A 27,421-nucleotide genomic window follows, 5' to 3' on the forward strand; every position below is an offset into this window, starting at 1 on the left:
TCCCGATGTTACTGTGGATCATTATGGTTGTTGACCTATTATTAAGTACACTAATCCTGCAATGTACACTGTGGTGGCTAAGGGGGGCACAGCCCCACAAAGCACAACCTCTACTTCTCACATATAAGCAATGTAATAGGCTCTCTACGAAAGTGTAACAGATAACCCGGCCCAACCTTCTCGGGCCCATTACTGTGGGGAGTCTGACACACTAATTGCACTCTACGTGCAGCACATCCGTACAAGGGAAGGTGCAGGGCACTATACTGCATAGGGAGCAGTGGGGCAAATGGAGCCCTGACACATTCCATCTTAATACCTGGCCTCTCAGGAAATGTGCCACCACGTGCCCTGTGTTTTTCCCGGATACCTGGGCAGGAGGATCCCAGAAGAAAGAACGGGGTGGAGGGTTAGCATAGAAGCCTGTTTGTTAGCCTGAGCTAGAATTTTGGGTTTGGCTTTTGATACTCTTACATCCTTCCTAATGTGTTAAGAACAAAGAAACTGTGCTCCATTTTCCACAGCCAGCTGGGTTTGTCAGTATAATGGGAAGAGAAAAGAGATGGAGCAGGGCACGGTGGGAATGCAATGTAGAGGCGCACACTGCCTCAGCTCCTATCTTGAGGCAAGGTCAAGCAACCAGTCAGGAGGGGCAAGAGGGATTAGTGGGGTGGTACAACACACTAAAAGTCCAGAGAAATGCCTGCCCCTGACCGGAGTATAACCTCACGCCTGACTCCTCCCGTGGGGTACAAAAGAGGTGGGACAAAGACCCCAACTCACGACCCTCCAGAACAGAACATGACCAGAAGTGGTAAGGGGTGTGACTAGGGGTGTACAGTACAGGTATATTTGAGCCTGCTAAGAAGGAGGAGGGGGGAGTGGGAAGGGGAATGGTAATGGGGCAATTGGGAGTTGGGAACAGGGGAAGTGGGCCATGGGGTAAAGGCCTGTGGTGTCAGAGCTGGGAACAGAAAATTGGGGAACAGACTCAATCGGCGTATAGAGATAAGCCCGACAGGTGTGAAGGGCTTCAGAATATGCTTGCTTGGAAACTGAACCCCAATAAACATCGCATTGTCTGCACTTGGACTTCTGGTCTTTTGCTGCTTGCTGTCTGCATGAGAAGAACCAGGGGAGGGGGTGAAGGGAAAGCCCTCTGATAGCAAGCAGTCAGAGCAGCTGCTTTACTAAGGGCCGTGTGTCTTGTGTCAGTTGGAATAAGCTGAGCTCAGGAGCAGAAAGCAGGCTGTGTTCCCTAACGCCGAAGCATTTTTGCAGCAGGTTAGTTATACTGTTAACCATCTCCCAGGGAAGCATGGGCAATGCTAATGATAGCAAGGAGAAATTGGGAGGGAAAAATAACTTCTTCTATTTTAATTGTATGCATTGAATGTTTTGATTGTAGCCAAATGGTTCTAGTGACTTTCTCAATTAGTCTGATTCTCGAACTCTTCTTTAAATGTAGTAATGGGGAAAGAGTCATTTATATTTTGTTATTCTCCGTTTTTGTATTTTCTTGTGACTGTTTTTAAAAAAATCTATAGACTTAACCTAGTGGTTGGTTAATCCGTTAGCTGACTGGCTAGCAGTGATTTCAGCGGAGGAAGAGGAAGAGTCTACGTGGATTCCAGCGGAAGATTCTGTTTGAGACTCAGCAGACTGTACAGATTTGGTGATCGAAGACTCTAGCTGAGACCTAGGTGAACTAAACCTAAGCTTTTGGGGCTCTCAGTTTCTTCTCACTGTGTGTTTCTGTGGGGACTGAACGGTTCAGATTTTAATTTGTTTTCTGAAGATAATGTCTGTGGGTTATAAAATAGTCATGCTGTAAAAATTAGTATTATTTGTTTCTTCATCAAAAGATTTTATAAAGTTATTTAATTAAATTCATTTCTTTAGTTCCTTTTGGGACTTGAATGTGGGAAGGTTGACCCTGTGCAATCCTTGCTGAAAATCCTGAGACTGAACTCTGGGTCTCCAGCTACTTTTCTATAGGAGTTGGAGTTTCTTTTAGGCACTGGAGAAGGGCAATGAAGTGAACTCTAGCCCACCCAAAGGTTACATACGCATGCATCATTTTTGTATCTGAAGTTAGGAATATTGACTATGTAGCTGTATTTCAAATGTGCTACTTTGGGTGACACCCACAGCTAAACCTTCAGGTACAACAAAGAAAAAGTCAGACAGGGCTGATGGCCCATCTGCAAGGACAATGGACTGTGAAAGAGCGTAGTCTTCCTGTTGACACTCTAACAGCCTCTGCCTCATAGCGGCCATGACACTACAGACGCAAGTGACCATGTCACCTGGTCCTAAACTCCATCTTGAACTGCTGGTATTTTTCCTCTAGCAAGAGTGAGGATCAAACAGGGAAACAAAGAGTTTCCGTTTTATGGAAATCCTTTCTATTTCTTTGGCTGTAGTATATTATTTCTACTTTTCTTAACTGATAAATTCTGCACTAGAGGGAGGAATATGTCATAGGGTATGTCTATACTACGAAATTAGGTCAAATTTATAGAAGTCGGTTTTGTAGAAAGCGGTTTTATACAGTTGATTGTGTGTGTCCCCACACAAATGCTCTAAGTGCATGTAATCAGCGGAGTGTGTCCGCAGTACCGAGGCAAGCGTCGACTTCCGGAGCGTTGCACTGTGGGTAGCTATCCCACAGTTCCCGCAGTCTCCACCACCCATCTGAATTCTGAGTTGAGATCCCAGTGCCTGATGGGGCTAAAACATTGTCGCGGGTGGTTCTAGGTACATATCGTCAGGCCCCCATTCCCTCCCTCCCTCCGTGAAAGCAAGGGCAGACAATCGTTTTGCACCTTTTTTCTTGAGTTACCTGTCCAGACGCCATATCACGGCAAGCATGGAGCCCGCTCAGGTAACCGTGACCGTATGTCTCCTGGGTGCTGGCAGACGCGGTACTGCATTGCTACACAGCAGCAGCTTATTGCCTTTTGGCAGCAGACAGTGCAGTGTGACTGGTAGCCGTCATCGACGTAGTCCTGGGTGCTCTTTTAATTGGGCGCCTGGGCAAACATGGGAGTGACTCAGCCAGGTCATTTCCCTTGTTTCGTCTCATGGCGATTCAGTCCTACCGGCAGTGCTCTGTCTTTTAACCTCCAGCCAGCAGAAGATGATGGCTAGTCGTCATACTGCACCATCTTCCGCCGAGCACCCAGGAGATGACGATGGCTAGCGGTCGTACTGCACAGTCTGCTGCCAGCAAGATGTATAAAGATAGATGAAGTGGCTCAAAACAAGGAATAGACCAGATTTGTTTTGTATTCATTTTCTCCTCCTTCCCTCTGTGAAATCAACAGCCTGCCAAACCCAGTTCTGAGTTCTATCCTTGAGGTTTTGAGTTCTATCCTTGAGGGGGCCATTCAGTTTCTCGCAAAGCCACCCTCTTCGTTGATTTTAATTCCCTATAAGCCAACCCTGTAAGCCATGTTGTCAGTCTCCTGTCCCTCCATCAGGGCAACAGCAGACAATCGTTCCGTGCCTTTTTTCTGTGCAGATGCCATACCACGGCAAGCATGGAGCCCGCTCAGATCACTTTGGCAATTAGGAGCACATTAAACACCACGCGCATTATCCAGCAGTATATGCAGCACCAGAACCTGGCAAAGCAAAACCAGGTGAGTAGGCGACGTCAGCGTGGTGATGAGAGTGATGAGGACATGGACACTGACTTCTCTCAAAGCAGGGACCCTGGCAATGTGGGCATCATGGTGCTAATGGGGCAGGTTCATGCCATGGAACGCCGATTCTGGGCCTGGGAAACAAGCACAGACTGCTGGGACCACATAGTGTTGCAGGTCTGGGATGATTCCCAGTGGCTGCGAAACTTTCGCATGCGTAAGGGCACTTTCATGGAACTTTGTGACTTGCTTTCCCCTGCCCTGAAGCGCATGAATACCAAGATGAGAGCAGCCCTCACAGTTGAGAAGCGAGTGGCGATAGCCCTGTGGAAGCTTGCAACGCCAGACAGCTACCGGTCAGTCGGGAATCAGTTTGGAGTGGGCAAATCTACTGTTGGGGCTGCTGTGATGCAAGTAGCCAACGCAATCAAAGATCTGCTGATATCAAGGGTAGTGACTCTGGGAAATGTGCAGGTCATAGTGGATGGCTTTGCTGCAATGGGATTCCCTAACTGGTGGGGCCATAGACGGAACCCATATCCCTATCTTGGCACCGGAGCACCAAGCTGGTGAGTACATAAACTGTAAGGGGTACTTTTCAATAGTGCTGCAAGCACTGGTGGATCACAAGGGACGTTTCACCAACATCAACGTGGGATGGCCGGGAAAGGTACATGATGCTCGCATCTTCAGGAACTCTGGTCTGTTTCAAAAGCTGCAGGAAGAGACTTTATTCCCAGACCAGAAAATAACCGTTAGGGATGTTGAAATGCCTATAGTTATCCTTGGGGACCCAGCCTACCCCTTAATGCCATGGCTCATGAAGCCGTACACAGGCAGCCTGGACAGTAGTCAGGAGCTGTTCAGCTACAGGCTGAGCAAGTGCAGAATGGTGGTAGAACGTGCATTTGGATGTTTAAAAGCGTGCTGCCGCAGTTTACTGACTTGCTTAGACCTCAGCGAAACCAATTTTCCCATTGTTATTACTGCTTGCTGTGCACTCCACAATATCTGTGAGAGTAAGGGGGAGACGTTTATGGCGGGGTGGGAGGTTGAGGCAAATCGCCTGGCTGCTGGTTACGTGCAGCCAGACACCAGGGCTGTTAGACGAGCACAGGAGGGCGCGGTGCGCATCAGAGAAGCTTTGAAAATCAGTTTCATGACTGGCCAGACTGTGGTGTGAAAGTCCTGTTTCTTTCTCCTTGATGAAACCCGCCCCCCTTGGTTCACTCTACTTCCCTGTAAGCTAACCACCCTCCCCTCCCCCGTTCGATCACCGCTTGCAGGGGCAATAAAGTCATTGTTGCTTCACATTCATGCAGTCTTTATTAATTCATCACACAAATAGGGGGATAACTACCAAGGTAGTCCAGGAGGGGTGGTGGAGGAGGGAAGCACTGGGTGGGGTGGTGGAGGAGGGAAGGACAAGGCCACACAGCACTTTGAAAGTTTAAAACTTTAAAACTTATTGAATGCCAGCCTTCTGTTGCTTGGGCAATCCTCTGCGGTGGAGTGCCTGGGTGGCCATCTTGGGCATCTGGGTGAGGAGGCTATGGAACTTGGGGAGGAGGGCGGTTGGTTACACACGGTCTGTAGCGGCGGTGTGTGCTCCTGCTGCCTTTGCTGCAGCTCAACCATACACTGGAGCATATTAGTTTGATCCTCCAGCAGCCTCAGCATTGAATTCTACCTCCTCTCATCACGCTGCCACCACCTTTCAGTTTCAGCCCTCTCTTCAGCTCACCACTTACTCTCTTCAGCCCGCCACCTCTCCTGCTGGTCATTTTGTGCTTTCCTGCACTCTGACATTGTCTGCCTCCACGCATTCGTCTGTGCTCTGTCAGTGTGGGAGGACAGCATGAGCTCAGAGAACATTTTATCGCGAGTGCGTTTTTTTCACCTTCTAATCTTCGCTAGCCTGTGGGAAGGAGAAGATCCTGTGATACTTGAAACACATGCAGCTGGTGGAGAAAAAAAAGGGACAGTGGTATTTAAAAAGACACATTTTCTAGAACAATGGGTACACTCTTTCACGGTAAACCTTGCTGTTAAGATTACATACATAGTACATGTGCTTTGGTTCCAAGGTCACATTTTGCCTCCCCCACCGCGTGGCTAACCCCTCCCCTCTCCCCATGGCTAACAGCGGGGAACATTTCTGTTCAGCCACAGGCAAACAGCCCAGCAGGAACGGGCACCTCTGAATGTCCCCTTGAGAAAAGCACCCTATTTCAACCAGGTGACCATGAATAATATCACTCTCCTGAGGTTAACACAGAGAGATAAAGAACGGATGTTGTTTGAATGCCAGCAAAAATATGCTGCAATGCTTTGTTCTGCAATGATTCCTGACTATGTGCTACTGGCCTGGCGTGGTAAAGTATCCTACTATGGTGGACGGAATAAGGCTGCCCTCCCCAGAAACCTTTTGCAAAGGCTTTGGGAGTACATCCAGAAGAGCTTTATGGAGATGTCCCTGGAGGATTTCCACTCCATCCCCAGACACATTAACAGACTTTTCCAGTAGCTGTACTGTCCACAAATGCCAGTGCAAATTAATCATTAAACACTCTTGCTTTTAAACCATGTATGCTATTTAAAAAGGTACATTCACCAGAGGTCCCTTCTCCACCTGGCGGGTCCGGGAGGCAGCCTTGGGTGGGTTTGGGGGGGTACTGACTCCAGGTCCAGGGTGAGAAACAATTCCTGGCTGTCGGGAAAACCAGTTTCTCCGCTTGCTTGCTGTGAACTATCTACAACCTCATCATCATCATCTTCCTCGTTCCCCAAACCTGCTTCCGTGTTGCCTTCCTCTGCATTGAAGGAGTCAAAGCACATGGTTGGGGTAGTGGTGGCTGAACCTCCTAAAATGGTATGCAGCTCATCATAGAAGCGGCATGTTTGGGGCTCTGACCCAGAGCGGCCCTTTGCCTCTCTGGTTTTCTGGTAAGCTTGCCTCAGCTCCTTAAGTTTCACGCGGCACTGCTTCGGGTCCCTGTTATGTCCTCTGTCCTTCATGCCCTGGGAGATTTTGACAAATGTTTTGGCATTTCGAAACCTGGAACGGAGTTCTGATAGCACGGATTCCTCTCCCCATACAGCGATCAGATCCTGTACCTCCCGTTCGGGAGTCCATCATGGTCACCTCTGCTGATGAGCTCTGCACTGACCTGCAGCTTGCCACGCTGGCCAAACGGGAAATGAAATTCAAAAGTTTGCGGTTCTTTTCCTGTCTACCTGGCCAGTGCATCTGAGTTGAGAGTGCTGTCCAGAGCGGTCACAATGGAGCACTGTGGGATAGCTCCCAGAGGCGAATACCGTCTAATTGCTTCCACAGTACCCCAAATTCGACCCGGCAAGGCTGATTTAAGCGCTAATCCCCTTGTCGGGGGTGGAGTAAGGAAATCGATTTTAAGAGCCCTTTAAGTTGGAAAAAAGGGCTTCGTCATGTGGATGGGTGCAGGGTTAAATCAATTTAATGCTGCTAAATTCGACCTCAACTCCTAGTGTAGACCAGGGCTAAGTCACCTGGCCTCCACCTATTGCTTTGTTCTCCAACACGTCTGTCTGGCTCTTTCAGAGAATGGGCATTGGTCATCAGTTGCCAGGATACAGAGTGTCAGGAATTACCTGGGACCAGGAAACTATATGGCAGTCACACCAGCCCTCTAGGCGGTCTCTGTAATGATTACACACCCTTGGCCCACCACCTAGAAACTTGAGTAACACATAAGGGAAAGTGAGTTAATTTGCAAACATCTAGAAGATAATAAGGTGACAAGTAATAGCATGGATTTGTCAAGAACAAATCATGTCAAACCAACCTGATAGCTTTCCTTGACAGGGTAACAAGCCTTGTGGATAGAGGATAAGCACTAGATGTGGTATATCTAGACTTTAGTAAGGCTTTTGATACTGTCTCACATGACATTCTCATTAAAAACTAGGGAAATACAACTTAGGTGGAGTTACTATAAGGTGGGTGCATAACTAGTTGGAAAACCATTCCCAGAGAGTAGTTATCCGTGGTTCACAGTCATGCTGGAAGGGCATAACTAGTAGGGTCCTACAGGGATCAATTCTGGATCTGGTTCTGTTCAATATCTTCATCAATGATTCAGATAAAGGCATAGATAATTTGCTTATAAAGTTTGTGGATGATACCAAGATGGGGGATGTTGTAAGTGCTTTGGAGGACAGGATTAAAATTCAAAGTGATCTGGACAAACTGGAGAAATGGTCTGAGGTAAATAGGATGAAATTCAGTAAGAAGAAATACAAAGTCCTCCACTTAGGAAGGAACAATCAGTTGCACACACACAAAATGTGGAATGACTGCCTAGGAAGGAGTACTGCAGAAAGGGATCTGGGGGTCATAGAATCATAGAATCATAGAATATCAGGGTTGGAAGGGACCCCAGAAGGTCATCTAGTCCAACCCCCTGCTCGAAGCAGGACCAATTCCCAGTTAAATCATCCCAGCCAGGGCTTTGTCAAGCCTGACCTTAAAAACCTCTAAGGAAGGAGATTCTACCACCTCCCTAGGTAACGCATTCCAGTGTTTCACCACCCTCTTAGTGAAAAAGTTTTTCCTAATATCCAATCTAAACCTCCCCCATTGCAACTTGAGACCATTACTCCTCGTTCTGTCATCTGCTACCATTGAGAACAGTCTAGAGCCATCCTCTTTGGAACCCCCTTTCAGGTAGTTGAAAGCAGCTATCAAATCCCCCCTCATTCTTCTCTTCTGCAGACTAAACAATCCCAGCTCCCTCAGCCTCTCCTCATAAGTCATGTGCTCTAGACCCCTAATCATTTTTGTTGCCCTTCGCTGGACTCTCTCCAATTTATCCACATCCTTCTTGTAGTGTGGGGCCCAAAACTGGACACAGTACTCCAGATGAGGCCTCACCAGTGTCGAATAGAGGGGAACGATCACATCCCTCGATCTGCTCGCTATGCCCCTACTTATACATCCCAAAATGCCATTGGCCTTCTTGGCAACAAGGGCACACTGTTGACTCATATCCAGCTTCTCGTCCACTGTCACCCCTAGGTCCTTTTCCGCAGAACTGCTGCCTAGCCATTCGGTCCCTAGTCTGTAGCGGTGCATTGGATTCTTCCATCCTAAGTGCAGGACCCTGCACTTATCCTTATTGAACCTCATCAGATTTCTTTTGGCCCAATCCTCCAATTTGTCTAGGTCCTTCTGTATCCTATCCCTCCCCTCCAGCGTATCTACCACTCCTCCCAGTTTAGTATCATCTGCAAATTTGCTGAGAGTGCAATCCACACCATCCTCCAGATCATTTATGAAGATATTGAACAAAACCGGCCCCAGGACCGACCCCTGGGGCACTCCACTTGACACCGGCTGCCAACTAGACATGGAGCCATTGATCACTACCCGTTGAGCCCGACAATCTAGCCAGCTTTCTACCCACCTTATAGTGCATTCATCTAGCCCATACTTCCTTAACTTGCTGACAAGAATACTGTGGGAGACCGTGTCAAAAGCTTTGCTAAAGTCATAGTGGACCACTAGCTAAATATGAGTCAACAGTGTAATACTGTTGCAAAAAAGCAAACATAATCCTGGGATGTATTAGCAGGAGTGTTGTAAGCAAGTAACAAGAAGTAATTCTTCCCTTCTACTCTGTGCTGATTAGGCCTCAACTGGAGTATTGTGTCCAGTTCTGGATGCCCCATTTCAGGAAAGATGTGGCCAAATTGGAGAGAGTCCAGAGAAGAACAAAAATGATTAAAGGTCTAGAAAACGTGGCCTATGTGGGAAGATAGAAAGAATTGGGATTGTTTAGTATGGAAAAGAGAACATTGAGGGGAGGCCAAGATAACAATTTTCAATTACATAAAAGGTTGTTACAAGAAGGAGGGAGACAAATTGTTATCCTTAACCTCTGAGGATAGGACAACAAACAATGGGCTTAAATTGCAGCAAGGGAGGTTTAGGTTGGATATGAGAAAAAAAACTTCAGGGTAGTTAAGCATTGGAATAAATTGCCTAGGGAGGTTGTGGAATCTCTATTGGTGATTTTTAAGAGCAGCTTAGACAAATACCTGTCATGGATGATCTACATAGCACTTAGTCATGTCTTGAATGCACAGGACTAGACTAAAAGACCTCTTGAAGTCCCTTCCAGTCCTTTGATTTTATGATTCTGTGAAACGATGTATGTTCATGAGCAGATTCAAGTTTTTGTTGTGATCTTTTTGGACGTTTTGGACTGAACTAAGTAGTTAACTGGTGTTCAGCAGCATTCTCAAAGGAGAAACATGAACTTGTTGACAACTTCCCACAGTGCTTCATGGCACTCCCTCCAAACCCTCACTTGAACCTCAATCTCTTTTGCACATGCAGCCACCAGCAAGTCACAAGTTGTACATCTCTGTGATCCATCCACCTCTCCAATAAAACAGACTCAGACTACTTGACCTAATGTCTCCAGACACCCAAGGCGGCAATGTGTCCTTCCCTCAACAATACCATTCTCTTGTCTCCCCAGCAGCCACGCTGCCAATCATGTCCCTTCCTTCCCACACTTCTACCTCATTCTCTTACGCACCCATTCATCCCCAGCCTATGGCCATGGGTCATCAATGAAGTGAGCAACATGGGAGGTCTTCAGACAAGGGTCTTATTGAAGTTTCCCCCTGAATTGGCATGTTATAGTGAAGCTCCTGACAGCAAGTTATACTGCATCCTTCACTCGTCAGCAAAACTGTGGCCCAGTCATTTTGCATATTTTAAAATTTATTCAGTACCTGTGACTGTGTAGGGAAGCAGCCATCAGCGTCTGGTCAGCATCTTTTAAAGTGACTGTGCAGTAACAGGACTTCGGTGTGTGTAGAGCATTATTTCTTACATGCACAAAGCAGCGGTCTTCTGGATCATAACCATGTTGGGCTTCCTATGGAGAACTGTGGGAATGCTGGTGCTACTGTTGGAACTCTTGCTTTGCCTCATCCATCCTTCTACTTGCCCAGACATATTGCAGGGTGATGAGACAGTCTCCCCTCCTTCTGAGCCAGTCTGCTAGTGTTTACCCTTTAATCCCCTGAGTATATGCATGACTATGAATATACTACATATGGTTTTACACAGTCAAATCAAAGCCATACTGAAATGCTTGCTGGCACATCAGACAAATTAGAAGGGTTTGATTCCTGGTGTCAGTGAAGAAATACTCCCACCCCCATGACAGCAGAGCATTCTGTGGGAGGGGCTCTGACCTTTGGAATGTCGCCTTCCGCACGCTGGTCCGAAACAGCCTGACACTGCTCACCTTCTGCACACCCTGCAAAGTTCACATTCTAAAAGACGGAAGCAGTTGTAGGGGGCGGCTCTATTGGGAAGAGAGTCTGGTGTGAGGGGAGAGTTTAAATCTACACTGGGTCTGCTGACTCTTCATCGCTATAAATTACGTGTTGTTTGAAATGACCAAAATTTGATACAATGAGATTTTAATGGAAATGCCTCCATGTTTATTATATTGCCATCATTTGGTTTTCCATAAAAAAGTACAGATTTGACACATCTGTATACAATCCTTAATGGAATCTCTTGTGTGAAGTTATTGTAAAACAAATCTAAATGACTTCATCTAATCATAATTTGCACGTTTGTCTTTTGCTGTACTCGTGGTAAGAAGCTGAGCTATAGAACATAGGAAGCTGAAGGATTAGAATGAAGAGAAATTCTGTCCATGATTATTAATAAACTACATTTCAACTCCAAGAGAAAAACAAATAGGAAACTGAGTTATCGTCATTAACCAAACCAGTAATTATACAATGAAAGAATGCACCTCCATCCTCTCCTACATATAGCACATCCTATCCTACATATAGCATATATCACAAATATCACAGGTCTCCATAGATAAACTGTAATTATATGACAACATGCTTTCCCAATTCTGTTTAATACCCCACAATGCTCAGATTCTGCCATGTCTTTTTGGTTTGTTATGTGCTGTTTCACTTTTTCTCCAAAGTTTCTGCATGTGTCTTCAAAGTTTCCATTATCATAACTGAGCATCACCTCTGCCTTGAAATATAATTCACTAGTATAATATGAGTTTCCGTTCTCCCACACCATTCTCTCAGCTATTTCTATCAGCTTACTAACCTGCTCTTTCTGTTTTGCTCCAGTTGCTTTGTTATTGAAAGCGCAGTATCGGTCCCCACACTTTTGAATCAGCGTCTGGAGATCTCTGTTATCCGAGTGTCTCACATAGTCACTCAGTGAACCATCCCCTAAATCTTCTTTTCGGGTGAACAAGACGATCATGTACCTCATGGCCTCAACTCCAAAAATCTCCTCTACTCTCCTCACCGCGTCCTTGTCTTCTTCAGTGTAACGGCCCAGCTGGGTCACCAGCATCAGAGCGTGGGGGCCTGGGACAGAGAGTGCGATACAGCGACTGATCTCTTGATAAGTGTCTGTGCTACAGATCTTTGGATCAAAAATTGCAGGAGTATCAAGCACTCGAACCGTCTTCCCATTCCAGATCCTACTGCCAGCTTTACAAATCTTAGTTACTGTCTTTGCTCCCAGTATGGATGCAAACGCTCTCTCACCAAGGATGGTGTTTCCTGTTGCACTTTTCCCAGCTCCTGTTTTACCTACAAGGACGATTCTCAGTTCTGATTCCCCGTATTGGCTGTGGTAACACAAATCTGTTCAGAACAAAAATAGTAATGTCACTTCAGAGATAACAAAGTTCAGCAATGGGGGAGAGATTGATGTTTTGACATTACAGCAACGACAGGGATTTTTTGGGTGCAATCTTGCCTCCCGCTGCTTTGCTGTGTGGCCTCCCTGTGTCTCAGTACCACCACCCCGTAATGGAGAGGCAGTACTGCTATAGTTAAGGCTGAGAGTCACTTATTGTTTAAAGAATGACTTTTCTAAATCCTCTAAAACCCACTTGGATTGTCTCAACATTGCAGTTCCTGCTGGGGATCTAGGGCAGGATCGGTGATCTACATTTGTGGTAATTTGAGCCACGGGTTCAAGAGAGAAAGCCCCCCTAAAAATATCATGTGACATCAACACTTTTTGATTCTTCTAAGATTTGTTTTGCCTGCAGCTGGGGCTCCGACTGTGATGCTGATCCTCCCTAAACGGGGATATAACCCATTCAGGATTGATCTCGGCTAGTGCACCCACCCAGGTCTCCTCTGGGGAAGGAATACTGAACCAGCTATTGCGGCTAAAGTGTAGAACTCCAATATCGGCTGCCTCAAACTGATGCTCTCGAGAGAGTGAAATGGGCATGTGCGGCAGCAATGGGGCTCTGTTGCAAGCCAGAAGCTTGCAGGCTCTGCAGTCACTGCAGCTTGCTGGCTCCAGGTGACATGCTGTGGTCATTGGATCTGAACGCTTCTGGTTTAAGAACATATTTTAAAGTGCTCTAAAATCCATGTGCAGACTCCAATTTTAGGGCATGTTTATGCAGCAAAATTAAGTTGACCTAACTTACGTTGGCATAAGCATCTACAGTAATTAGATCTCTTGTGCGTGTCTATACTTAGCTCCTTGTGTTGGCGGAGCACATCCTCACTAAGAGTGCTTGCACCAATTAAACTGTCTGTGTGGGGCATTGTGGGATGGCTTCTGAAAGCCAACAACAGTCAATGTGAGCAAAGCAGTGTCTACACTGATACTGCATCAACCTAACTAAGTCGATTTTAACTCTACGCTGCTCACGGAGGTGGAGTTATTAAATCAGTGCAGTGGGAGAGTTTCTATCAGTGAGAGTGAAATGTTAGTGTAGACACTTACAGAATTAGTCGACGTAAGATGCCTTGCATCAACCTAACTCTAATGTAGACCAGGGCTTACTTTGGAAGTACTGTAAAGAAAACAGCATTGATTTACTAGAAGGAAGAGAAAAGACTCTGGAGACCAGTTAGGCTCATACAATCACGACTCATGCTCCTCACCTGATTCTGAAAGGGCCAGGGTTCTGTGGCTGGAAGGAGCTGACGCAGGCCAGAACAATGGAGGAGAGGGACAATTTTCAAAAGAGGATATACAAATGACCCAGGCCCACAACTATGCACAGCCACCCATTAGCATTTCATTATCATAAGGAAATAGTCATATGTTAGTGATGTCTTCATGATCAGGGAACTGCTTAGAACCCAAAGAGGGTGGTTTCCAGAGATGTGTTCAGTGTCCTACAACACACACACATATATACACAAAGACACAGCTTGATGCACCAGGTGCTGGAAGTGCTGTGTAACAACCTCAGGGTAAGGATGGGTCTGAACTAGTGGGGTGGAAAGAAAGGGGAGAAAATTCAGTTTGTTTTTTAATTTTAAATTTTTGAAACATTCCAACCAGGTCTTGTCTGGCCAGCACAAGAGCAGAAGGAACAAGAAGAGAAGGGGAACATCTCGGAGGATGATATTCCTGTATGAGACTTATAGGCTTTAAGACCTGAAGGGACCATCACAATCATTTAGTCTGACTTCCTGCACATTGCAGGCAACAGACCTCATCATCCACTCTCCAGTTTAAACCTACAAGTGACGCAGGTTCCATGCTGCAGAGGAAGGCTAAAAACCCACCAGGGTCTCTGCCAATCTGACCTGGGGGAAAGTTCCTTCCTGACCCCAAATATGGCGATCAGTTGGCCCCTGAACATGTCAGCAAGACCCACTGGCCGGACAACTGGAAAAGAATTCACTGTAGTAACTCAGAGCTTTCCCCATCTAGTACCCCATCTCCGGCCACTGGGGATATTTGCTACTATCAGTCACAGATGGGCCACATGCCATTGTAGGCAATCTCATCAAACCATCCCCTCCATAAATTTACCAAGTTTAGTCTCAAAGCCAGGTAAGTTTTCCCCACCCCACAAACTGCTCCCTTTGGAGGGCTGTTCCAGAGCTTCAGTCTGTTGGTCAGAAACCTTCATCTAATTTCAAGCCTAAACTAGTTGCTGGTCAGTTTATACCCATTTATTATTGTGAGAATATTGGCACTTAAAGAACTCCTCTCCCTCCCCGGTGTTTCTCTCTCTGATGTATTTCCAGAGAGCAATCACCTCTACCCTCAGCCTTCTGTTGGTTAGGCTAAACAGGCCGAGTTCCTGGAGTCTCCTCTCATAAGATAGGCTTTCCATTCCTCTGATCATCCTAGTAGCCCTTCTCTGTATGGGGATTGAGTCCACCTGTTAAGTCTCCCATTTTTCCCATGAGCTTCCCAATTTCAGAGGCCCTCTTATGCTCCAAGTGGATGCCTGAATCTCCTAGGGACACAGGAATTTAATAGGAAGTTGGAGTGACATGCTGTATCCACTCACACACTCCTAGGCTGAGCTAAGTTGCCTCAGTCCATATCTAGCTGAGACATTAGAGAGGAGCATATGTGTGTGGTGCATCTCCCCCCAGCTTCTGGTAGAAAGACCTAACAGAGTGCAGACTGTGGAGTATGCTGAGGGTAAAGTTCCTCACACTCTATGGATGCAGCAGGTGGGTGCACAAAGGGACTCAACCATTGTGTCACTAGATGTTGCATCACTGAGTGTTGCAACACCTAATTTTAGGTGCCTGGAACATTTCTGGAACAACAGTGGGATCCAGAAACCCTGAGCTAGGCATCCAGGCTACCAACACAATCCGTGGGAAGAGATAAGCACCTTAGAATGGGATCCACAAAAGCCAGCATGGTAGGTGAGAAGCTGCCCAAGCTAACCATGGGAGATGCCGACAAGAGTGGTGTCTGCTAAGCCCTGCCTCTCTCACGGAGTTTGGCACCTAAGTCTGAGCTGCAGGGAGGCGCCTGTCCCTGCTTGCGATCCACAGCCAGAAACCCCTCTCCGGCAGTCAGGCAGCTTAAGCACCAAACTCATTTCTTGTGAGCATGAACTAGGCATCTGCCTTGCTCCACACAAAATGGTGCCCACCATATAATTTTAAGAGTAGTTGTTGGGGCACTCATCTGAGAGACCCAGGTTCAATTCTCCCCTGTGCTTGATGGATAGAAAGGATTTGAATAGGGTCTCCCACCTTTCAGGAGAGTGCCCTAATCACTGGGTTATAGATTCTAAGTCCAGAAGGGACCATTGTAGTTATTTAGTCTGACCTCTGAATAACACAGGCCCTAGAGCGTCTCCAAAACATTTCCTATGGCAGATCTTTTAGAAAAATGTTCCTTGCATTTATCACTATAAGGCACGTTTTCTAATCCTTTAGTCATTCTCCTGGCTCTTCTCTGAACCCTCTCCAATTTATCAACATACTTCTTGAGTTGCAGACACCGGAACTGGACACAGTATTCTAGCAGTAGCCACGCCAGTGCCAAATACAGTGGTAAAATAACCTCTTTATTCTTACTTGAGATTCCACTGTTTATGCATCCGAACAGCCCTTTGGGCCACAGCATCACAATGAGAGCTCATGTTCAGCTGATTAGCCACCGCGATTCCCAAAGTTTTTTCAGAGTCACTGCTTCCCAGGATAGAATCCCCCATCCTGCAGGTATGGCCTCCATTCTTTGTTCCTAGATGTACACATTTACATTTAGCCATAATAAAACACGTTGTTTTCTTTTGCCCAGCTTACCACATAAACTAGAGTGCTTTGTGTCAGTGGCCTGTCCTCTTCATTAGTTACCACTTCCCCAATGACTGTGTCATCTGAAAATGTTTATGTTTTCTTCAAGGATCTTAATAAAAATATTAAATAAAGTATGGATCCCTGTGGAACCCTGCTAAAAATACACCCTGTCAAGGTTCCTTCCCCACTCTGAACGCTAGGGTACAGATGTGGGGACCTGCATGAAAACCTCCTAAGCTTATTTTTACCAGCTTAGGTTAAAACTTCCCCAAGGTACAAACTATTTTACCTTTTGCCCTAGGACTTTCGCTGCCACCACCAAACATCTAACAGAGATATATAATTGGGAAAGAGCCCATTTGGAAACGTCTTCCCCGCCCCCCCAAAATCCTCCCAAACCCTACACCCCCTTTCCTGGGGAAAGTTTGATAAAAATCCTCACCAAATTGCATAGGTGAACACAGACTCAAACCCTTGGATCTTAAGAACAATGAAAAAGCAATCAGGTTCTTAAAAGAAGAATTTTAATAGAAGAAACAGTAAAAAGAATAGGAGTACTCGTGGCACCTTAGAGACTAACCGGTTAGTCTCTAAGGTGCCACAAGTACTCCTTTTCTTTTTGCGAATACAGACTAATGCAGCTGCTACTCTGCAACCAGTAAAAAGAATCACCTCTGTAAAATCAGGATGGTAAATACCTTACAGGGTAATTAGATTCAAAACATAGCAAATCCCTCTAGGCAAAACCTTAAGTTACAAAAAGACACAAAAACAGGAATATCCATTCCATTCAGCACAGCTTACTTTCTCAGCCATTTAAACAAAACAGAATCTAACGCATCTCTAACTAGATTACTTACTAAGTTCTAAGACTCCATTCCCGTTCTGTCCCCGGCAAAGGCATCACACAGACCGAGAGAGAGGCTTTGTTTCTCCCTCCCCCCAGCTTTTGAAACTATCTTGTCTCCTCATTGGTCATTTTGGTCAGGTGCCAGCGAGGTTATCCTAGCTTCTTAACCCTTTACAGGTGAAAGGGTATTTCCCTGGCCAGGAGGAATTTTAAAGGGGTTTACCCTTCCCTTTAATATTATGACATGCCCCCCAAATCACAGATAGGGTGAAACGCTGGCTGGGATTTCTTCCTGGAGCTCTAGGAGAAAACAGAATTAATCAGACACATGCACTTCTAAATATACTACCAAGCATATAAAGACTAACAATATTTTCCACATCTCAAGGACAATTTTAACCAGTTGATTCTGGGAAACTTTCACGGGAGAGTGCATCAGCCATTTTGTTAGAAGCTCCTGAGATGTGTTGGATGTGTTGGAGACCTAAACTTCACCGAATAAATTTTTGTTAATTCCCATGGCGGCATGAAGCCACTGTAGCGCAGCATGGTCTGTTTGCAGGTGGAAACGCCCCTTTCCCTCTCAGACAGTTTTTTGCTGAGAAACACTACTGGGTGGAATTCTTGATCCGGTCTTTTCTGCATTAAAACTGCTCCCACACCACGCTCGGATGCATCTGTGGTTACTAGGAACGGTTTATCAGAGTCTGGGGCCCTTAGTACAGGGTCAGACATGAGTGTCGCTTTAAGCTGGTAAACGCCTTCTGACACTCTTCGGTCCACTGAACGGCATTTGGTTGTTTCTTTTTGGTTAGGTCTGTCACTGGGGCGGTGATCTGGCTGTATTGTGGTACAAATCGTCTGTAATAACCGGCCAAACCAAAGAAGGATTGAACCTGTTTCTTTGACTTTGGGACAGGCCACTTTTGGATAGCATCCACTTTGGCCTGTAGGCGGTTGATAGTTCCTTGACCCACCTGGTATCCAAGGTAAGTCACTCTGTTTAGGCCTATTTGACACTTCATAGCCTTAACAGTTAGTTCTGCCTCCCTTATGCGCCCGAAGACTTTTTGTAGATGTTCCAGGTGTTCTGCCCAGGAATCCGAAAACATGGCCACATCGTCAAGGTAGGCGACTGCATATTCTCCTAATCCCGCTAGGAGACTATCTACAAGTCTTTGGAAGGTGGCGGGGGCATTCCACAGCCCGAAAGGGAGTACATTAAATTCATACAGCCCAACGTGGGTGGTGAAGACTGAACTTTCCTTGGCGGATTCATCTAGCGGTACCTGCCAGTACCCCTTGGTTAAATCCAAGGTAGAGATGAACTGGGCCCGTCCCAGTTTCTCTAATAGTTCATCTATGCGTAGCATTGGATAGTTGTCTGGGCGAATTACGGCATTTAGCTTATGGTAGTCCACGCAAATACGTATCTCCCCATCTGGTTTGGGAACTAGAACCACTGGAGATGCCCATGCACTTCCAGAGGGGCGGATTACACCCATCTGTAACATATCCTGGATCTCCCGTTCTACAGCAGTTTTAGCTTGAGGAGACACCCGGTAAGGTTGGACTTTGATTGTGTGAGCATTACCTGTGTCAATGGAGTGGTATGCCCGTTCAGTCAGTCCTGGGGTGGCTGAGAACGTCGGCGCATAGCTAGTGCACATCTCCTTGATCTGCTGTCGTTGCATACGCCCAAGGGTCAGGGAGAGGTTCACCTCTTCCACGCCACCAGCACTTTTCCCTTTGTAGTAGACACCTTCAGGCCACTCAGCGTCATCTCCTCCCTGGGCTGTAAACTGACAAATCTTTAATTCTGTGGAATAAAAGGGCTTTAGAGAATTAATATGGTACACCTTAGGCTTTTGGTTGGAGGTGGGGAATGCTATGAGATAATTCAAAAATCCCAGGCGCTCCTGGACCGTGAATGGCCCTTCCCACAACGCTTCCATTTTATGGGCCTGGAGTGCCTTTAAGACCATGACCTGGTCCCCTACTTTGAAGGAACACTCTCTGGCATGTTTATCATACCAGGCTTTTTGCTCTTTTTGAGCATCCTGTAGGTTTTCTTTAGCAAGGGCTAGAGAGGTTCGGAGGGTGTTTTGTAAGTTGGTTACAAAGTCCAGAATGTTAGTTCCTGGAGAAGGTGTAAATCCCTCCCATTGCTGCTTCACCAACTGTAATGGCCCCTTAACCTCGCGGCCGTATACAAGTTCAAATGGGGAAAACCCTAAACTGGGGTGTGGTACAGCTCTGTAGGCAAAGAGCAACTGCTGCAGCACTAGGTCCCAATCATTGGAGTGCTCATTTACGAATTTAGGTATCATGGCCCCCAAAGTCCCATTAAATTTCTCCATCATGCCATTTGTTTGATGGTGGTAAGGAGTGGCAACCAAGTGATTTACCCCATGAGCTTCCCAAAGACTTTCCATAGTTTCTGCCAGGAAATTAGTTCCTGCATCTGTGAGGATGTCGGAGGGCCAACCTACCCTGGCAAAAATGTCTGCTAGAGCCTGGCACACACTTTTAGCCCTGGGGTTGCTTAGAGCTACTGCTTCCGGCCATCCGGTGGCAAAATCCATGAAATTCAGTATGTACTGCTTCCTTCTGGGTCCTTTTCCGAAAAAGACACCCAGAATATCCACAGCTACTCGCTGAAATGGAACTTCAACGATGGGGAGTGGCTGGAGAGGGGCTTTGACCTGGTCTTGGGGTTTTCCCACTCTTTGGCATACCTCACAAGACCGGACATAGGTAGAAACATCCTTGCCCATTCCCTCCCAGTGGAATGACCTCCCCAAACGGGCTTTGGTCCTGTTCACCCCAGCATGGCCACTAGGATGATCGTGGGCTAAGCTCAAGAGCTTGACCCGGTACTTAGTTGGAACTACCAACTGTCTCTGAGGATGCCAGTCTTCCTGGTGTCCACCAGAAAGAGTTTCCTTGTATAGAAGTCCTCTTTCTACAACAGACTTGGATCAATTAGAAGAGCTGAGAGGCGGTGGGTTGCTCCGTGCTGCCGTGCAAGCTCTCTGGAGACTTTCATCTGCTTCCTGTTCGGTCTGGAACTGTTCTCTTGATGCTGGAGACATCAGTTGCTCATTGGATTGTGGACCTATGCTTGGTCCCTCTGGAAGCGATGTAGGGGATGGGGCTGTTTCCATTGACTGTGAACCGCTCTCCGCTGGGGCACTATGTTGGGGTTCAGGCTCCGGCTGAGCCTCTTGTGTAGGGTTATGGGCTGCCTCCAGTTCAGGTTCGGTGGGGCCCTCTGGTGTTGGAGTTGTAAGTACTGGATTCAGTGCTGGCAATGGGTCTGGTGCTGGTTGTTCCGCCGGTTCCGGTTCTGGGACTGGCTCTGTCTGGGTCTCTGGGACTGGATCCACTACTGCTGTTGCAGACATTGGCCTGGGGTCCGGATCCATCACCTCTGACCGGATCCTGGTAGAAGTTTCTGGAACAGAGCTAGGCGTGATGGCCTGTTTAGCCTGGCTGCTGGTGACCATTCCCACCCTCTTGGTTCACATCACATGATTGCCAAGTGTTCCCCCAACAGCATGGGGATGGGATAATCATCAGCCAAATCGCCGCCCCACTGAGAGACCTAACCAAAAAGAAACAGCCAAATGCCGTTCAGTGGACCGAAGAGTGTCAGAAGGCCTTTAACCAGCTTAAAGCGACACTGATGTCTGACCCTGTACTAAGGCCCCAGACTTTGGCAAACTGTTCCTAATAACCACAGATGCATCCGAGTGTGGTGTGGGAGCAGTTTTAATGCAGGAAAGACCGGACCAAGAATTCCACTCTGTAGTGTTTCTCAGCAAGAAGTTGTCTGAGAGGGAAAGCAACTGGTCAGCCAGTGAAAAAGAATGTTACGCCATTGTCTACGATCTGGAAAAGCTACGCCCATATGTTTGGGGATGGCGTTTCCACCTGCAAACCAACCATGCTGCGTTACAGTTGCTTCACACCGCCACGGGAAATAACAAAAAACTATTCGGTGGAGTTTAGCTCTCCAAGATTTTGATTTCGACATCCTAACACATCTCAGAAGCTTCTAACAAAGTGGCTGATACACTCTCCCATGAAAGTTTCCCAGAATCCACTGGTTAAAATCGTCCTTGAGATGTGGAAAATATTGTTAGTCTTTATGTACTTAGTAGTATATTTAGAGGTGCATGTGTCTTATTAATTCTGTTTTCCTAGAGCTCCAGGAAGAAATCTCAGCCAGCGTTTCACCCTATATGTGATTTTGGGGGGCATGTCATAAATATAAAGGGAAGGGTAAACCCCTTTAAAATCCCTCCTGGCCAGAGGAAAAATCCTTTCACCTGTAAATGGTTAAGAAGCTAGGATAACCTTGCTGGCACCTGACCAAAATGACCAATGAGGAGACAAGATACTTTCAAAAGCTGGGAGGAGGGAGAACATCAAAGGGATCTGTGTCTGTCTGTGTGATGCTTTTTGTGGGGACAGAACAGGAATAGAGTCTTAGAACTTAGTAAGTAATCTAGCTAGGTATGTGTTAGATTATGATTTCTTTAAATGGCTGAGAAAATAAATTGTGCTGAATAGAATGCATATTCCTGTCTGTGTGTCTTTTTGTAATCTAAGGTTTTGCCTAGAGGGATTCTCTATGTTTTGAATCTAATTACCCTGTAAGGTATTTACCATCCTGATTTTACAGAGGTGATTCCTTTACTTCTATTAAAAGTCTTCTTGTAAGAAAACTGAATGCTTTTGCATTGTTCTAAGATCCAAGGGTTTGGGTCTGTGGTCACCTGTGCAAATTGGTGAGGATTTTTACCAAACCTTCCCCAGGAAGTGGGGTGCAAGGGTTGGGAGGATTTTGGGGGGAAAGACGTTTCCAAACTATGCTTTCCCAGTAATCCAGATAAACGTTTGGTGGTGGCAGTGGAAGTCCAAGGGCAAAGGATAAAATAGTTTGTACCTTGGGGAAGTTTTAATCTAAGCTGGTAAAAGTAAGCTTAGGAGGTTTTTCATGCAGGTCCCCACATCTGTACCCTAGAGTTCAGAGTGGGGAAGGAACCTTGACAGGCCACATGTGGCTCATCAGGGTAAGCCACTGGCTGGCCACAGGAGTTTGTTGATATTGAGCGTCCACGGGCACGGTCAACTTCAGCTCCTACTAGCCAAGGTTCACCGATCCCGGTGAATAGGAGTTGTGGGAAGAGGTGACCAACACGTCCCTGTGGCCTGTGCCACTTCCCACAGCCCAGGTGCCACTTCCTGCAGCTCCCATTGGCTGGAAAGAGTGAACCGTGGCCAATCGGAGCTGCGGGCAGCCATGCCTGCTGACGCTCAATATCAGCAAACTCCCACGGCCAGTCAGCGGCTTACCATGACGAACCGCAGGTGGCCCACTGGCCGCACAGTGAATACTACAGATCTAGATGATCCCCGAGAGGTGTTTGGCTCACCTGCTCTTAAAAATCTCCAATGATGGGGATTCCACAACCTCCCTAGGCAATTTATTCCAGTGGTTAACCACCTTGACAGTTAGAAAGTTTTTCCTAATATCCAACCTAAATCTCCCTTGCTGCAATTTAAGCCCATTACTTCTTGTCCTGTCATCAGAGGTTAAGGAGAATATTTTTCTCCCTTGTCCTTGTAACAACCTTTTATGGACTATTCTCCCTCATCCTTGTAACAACTTTTTATGGACTTTTTCACAAGGAGGGTGGTGAAGCACTAGAATGGGTTACCTAGGGAGGTGGTGGAATCTCCTTCCTTAGAGGTTTTTAAGGTCAGGCTTGACAGAGCCCTGGCTGGGATAATTTAGTTGGTGTTGGTCCTGCTTTGAGTAAGGGATTGGACTAGATGACCTCCTGAGGTCTCTTCCAGCCCTAATATTCTAGGATTCTATGATTGTATGTTCAATGGTTGGGTTATCAGTCTGGCTACACGCGCAGGCAGAGGAGACAGGAACAGCTTTGGCACTGGCAATGTGTCCCTTCCTAACCCTACTGATTTATTATGACTCCCTCCCACAAATTCCCTCTCAATCTCCCCTGTTTGTGGTTCCCTGTTCGTTAGCTCCCCCTGGTTGTTTAGCCTCTGGCTTTTAAGGCCTTCTCTCCTAGGTCAGCCCCACCCCTTCATTAATCACACTGGGGAAGGGTGAGCACATGGCTGATTGCGGCTTATCAAAGATGATTAAGGATGATCAATGTAACAAAGGCTCAAACAGTCCCCAGACATACAATCCCAACTGATCCAGTAACTTACTGACCTGTAGTTGCCCCGGTCACCTCTGGAGCCCTTTTTAAAAATTGGCATCACATTAGCTATTCTCCAGTCATTCAGTACAGAAGCTGATTTAAATGATAGGTTACAGATGACAGTTAGTAGTCCTTCAATTTCACATTTGAGTTCCTTCAGAACTCTTGGGTGAATACCATCAGGTCCTGGAGCCTGTTTAGTTTATCAATTTGTTCCAAAACCTCCTCTAGTGACACTTCCTCATGGTACAGGAGGAGAAGCCGCATACAGATGGGGGTCCCAGGACTCCTTGGAGGCTCCGACTGAAGTCCAGGAAGTGCACTAGGGTGGTGAGGAGATGGAGGCAGGGAAATGCATGTGGGTGTTGTATGGTTGTCTAGATCTGTGTATCTCTCATGCTAAGCACAGAGTGATTGTGTTTAGAACACTTACACAGCTTGTGCGTCTGTTTGCTTCACCATCAGGGGTCTCTGGAGATGTAACTAAACCCAGAGTGCCCACCAGGTGGAGCTCTGGGAAGAGGGGTGCTTAAGCTAGTGGGAAGCCTGGTGGTCAGTGCTGGCCCTGGGGCCGAGGGTCCCATTCCCATGAAGGGGTAACAGACAGAGCCGGTGCCTAGGAGTTGTGCCAGAGGGGCCAAGAAAAGATACTGCCACAGCCTGCAGAAACCTAGAGAAGCTTAGGGCCCACAGGGACAGCATCGTGGAACCCAGCACAGCAGCCTGGTGAGTGCCCAGCCAGGTGGATTATACCAGAGCTGCATGTGACACGAGTGTGTCATCCCTGGGCTATGCCATTCTGGCCCGGGCTTGGGTGCAGTAAAATAATGAGAAAGTAATGGGGGTGGTTCCATGGGCCATGGAACTGCTTGGGCCAAAGGGCAGGTAAATCCTTCCAGAGGCCAGCCATAGATCCAGAACATAAGCCAGGTCAGCCCAAATTAATCCTTTGTTACCCGGGGTTCTTTCAACCCAAAGCTCTTGGTAACTTTTACTCTGTGCGAGGTGGTGTCAGGAAATAAATCAGGGGAGACACAGCCATCCGACCAATAGATGGCTGGCACAAACAGTACAACACAAGAGTGCTTTCACTTAAAGCTAAACCTCACTTAGTCTCAAGCACTTTCACACGTCCGCAACAGGTTAGTAAAACACCCCCAACCCTCGATAATTACCGAAGCTGAGTGTGGCTCTGGAGTGACACAGTGGCAGCTCGTCTGATGGTGCGGAACACAAGATGCATCCAGAGGGAGAGTCCAGTCCCGAAGAGCCCCATTACTTCAAAATTTTCCCCCCTATTTTATACATTAGTAACACAATGACATGTCCCTTAAAGAAAACTTGTTAAACAAGCAGTTTCAGTGCAAGAGGTTTTCTTCTGACTATTGATTAACCAGGTGTGGGGTTTTCCAGAGTTTGCAGCCTTGAGGCCCTAACAAACACATTCCTGGGGCACATCCTGCCCTTCTAAAATGCATGTATCAGCAACTTCAACACAATTCTTATCAGGAAGGACACGGGGTCAAGCTGCCCTTTCTGTGGTACCCAAAAAACCCCTCCCCTCCGTGGTTAAGTTAAGCCTGCTGCATGACCACTTTACGATCTGCTGACTTGGCTGCTTTTAGCAATGCGCAATATTGGTTTCAAGCACTTAATGGTTTGCCAAAGTCTCCCTGTACACCTTTGGTGGAGACATACTAGGAGTGACTCTGAATGTCCATGATTGTATTGCAACTCTTGCAATTTTATCATGACTCTAGCAACTTGGGGTGGTCTTTTTACCTGTCTCATAAAAACACGATGAAAGGTGCCACCTCCCATTTTTTTCCCTTATTCAAAATGGCTACCATCTCCTATTATTGTCAATGGGGCTAAAGCAGCAAGATGGTCGCCATGGCCCTATGGTCTATATCTGCATGCGGAAATGTGAGGCTGCCCTTAGTAAAGATGGCTGTGTGGAAGAAAACAGAATCTTCACACTGAGTTTGTCAGCAACAAGTCAGAGACAATTTATTCATGCAATTGCAGGGAAGACAGCAATTGGACAGAGTGTCTGTCCTTAGGCAAATCTTCAAAGTACAATCAATATAAAGCAATATTTATACCCTTTTGTTACATATAGCTGTGTCCTGTTTATACATTTTTCTTCCCATTATCTTAGTCAACATTGCATTCCATTCTTACCTTAAAGTAAGGTCCCTTATAGTTTTCCCATCCGCATCACACAAACTCCACTTCTACAAATCTCGCGTTATTAGGGTTAAGGTTGGCCTGTTTCTTGCTCTGTCTCTTAACCAAACTAAAATAACTGCACACAAATCCTCTTTTCCCTTTCACACTTCCACAGCTGCCACCTCCCACTGTTTGCAATGGGATGGAAGCCCTGACCACAGGCACGCTGGCTGCCACTGCAGGGTTCAGGGGGCTGGTCAGGGCACAGGGACTGTGAAGAGCTGCAGAGACCCCATGAAAGGGGGATGGGGTGAGAGAGGGGCAGCAGGGCACTAAGCAAGCAGGAGGCAGGTTTAGGGGGTGCAGGGAATGGGAAGCAGGGAGATGTGAGGGCAGGAGGGAAACTGAGGGGGCTGCAGAGGACAATGATGGTGTGGAAGAGGAAGGGATTGTATGGCAACCGGGAGCAGTGGTGGGGAAGGGGAGTCCCTGCCGAGCGGCCAGGGAAAGACCGTATTGCAGTGTTGCTAACTCTCAGGAACTGATTGCAAATCTTGGGGATTTTGGCACCTGCAGGAGGAGCTGTTGTGATAATGTGAGAAGTTCCTCTAATTCTGTTATTTTATGGGTGGGTCAGAGCTCTGTGTCAGAGCCTCAGTGCTGAGGACACGGACCTGTCCTGCCACTGAGCCCTGCCTTCAACACATGGGCCTAGAACAGAGAGGGGGTCCTGGGGCATAGGGAAGCAAGGGAGCGGGCAGTCAGGGAAGTGATGTGGCTGGGTCCCAGGCACAGAAGTGATGCTACTGGGTCTAGGAAATGGCTGGCAGTTCCCCTAGGTTAGGTGCAAGAAGAGGGTCTGTGGCATCTCTATCTGAGCAGCCAGGAGAAGTGTGTGTTTTTTGTGGGAATTAAAGATTAATTGTTCAACTGGAAATTATCACCCATACATCAGCAGGGGAGTTAAAGAGTCAAAAGACACAGACTGAAAATGTTATTTGGTTTTTTTAAATCATGTTTTTGGTGGGTCTAATTCATGGTTTTTGATCTCTTGAGGTTGTCTGTACTGTGCCTGCTCCCAGTCAGTGCTGGAATGGATGGGGGCTGTGACCCAGGAACCTCTTGGTGCAAAATGGCTACATGCTAGTTTGCCAAAAAGTGTCATGTAAGGTCTCTACTGAAAGCCTGTGTCATGCTGGTCCTCATAATTATTGTAATATGTATGTACAGACAATATATAAGGAGGTTATGTATGTATATATATGCTGAAAATTTACACAGTATGTAAGACAGGACACCAGAGGGTGACACACAGGTATGGCTCAGACGAGGAACAGAAGACAATGCCTGGCTGACCATATTGCATTGTGTGTCCTACATTGGATGTCTAATTTCACATGTGGGTAATGTGGCCTAACAGCCAAAGTCAATCTACATGCCCTCTCTATCAGGGCGGGGTAGACCAACAGTCAGAGTCCTTATCACCACCCTCTATCAGGGCTGTGCATCCCAATGGCCAGAGTCAGTAAAGTTGCCTTCACGATCAGGGCTGTGTGGCTTAGCGGCCAGAGTCAATAGAGCTGGTGAGGTGGGCCGCCACCCCGGACCCTCCCTTCCACTCTTCCAACCCAGGGCCCTGTCGGTGGTGGGACTGCCCACCACCAGCTTGGCAAGGATCCAGCTGAAACCTACTGAGCTAGTCTCTGGTTCGCCAAGCTCCTCCCTGCAATGACTCACTGAGTTACTTACTACCCGCTTCTCTGCAGCTTGTGGTCTCATGGTTCCACCAGTCCCACCTCCCTTTGTGGCATCTGGAGCTTGGGGGTTGTGGGCCTGTCAAGGTTCCTTCCCCACTCTGAACTCTAGGGTACAGATGTGGGGACCTGCATGAAAAACCTCCTAAGCTTACT

General features: G+C 46.9%; 1 protein-coding gene across 1 annotated transcript in view; it reads right to left on the reverse strand.

Annotated features, from left to right (window-relative positions):
• LOC141981958 (GTPase IMAP family member 3-like) overlaps nucleotides 1-27,421 on the reverse strand; it is a 66,795-nt gene that overhangs the window by 15,762 nt on the left and 23,612 nt on the right. Inside the window, exon 2 of the mRNA XM_074943573.1 lies at nucleotides 11,599-12,350. Within this exon, the coding sequence (XP_074799674.1) occupies nucleotides 11,599-12,350 (752 nt within the window). The remainder of the gene's footprint in view (nucleotides 1-11,598; nucleotides 12,351-27,421) is intronic.

The sequence above is a fragment of the Natator depressus genome, chromosome 2 (assembly GCF_965152275.1).
Source record: "Natator depressus isolate rNatDep1 chromosome 2, rNatDep2.hap1, whole genome shotgun sequence".
Lineage (NCBI taxonomy): Eukaryota > Metazoa > Chordata > Testudines > Cheloniidae > Natator > Natator depressus.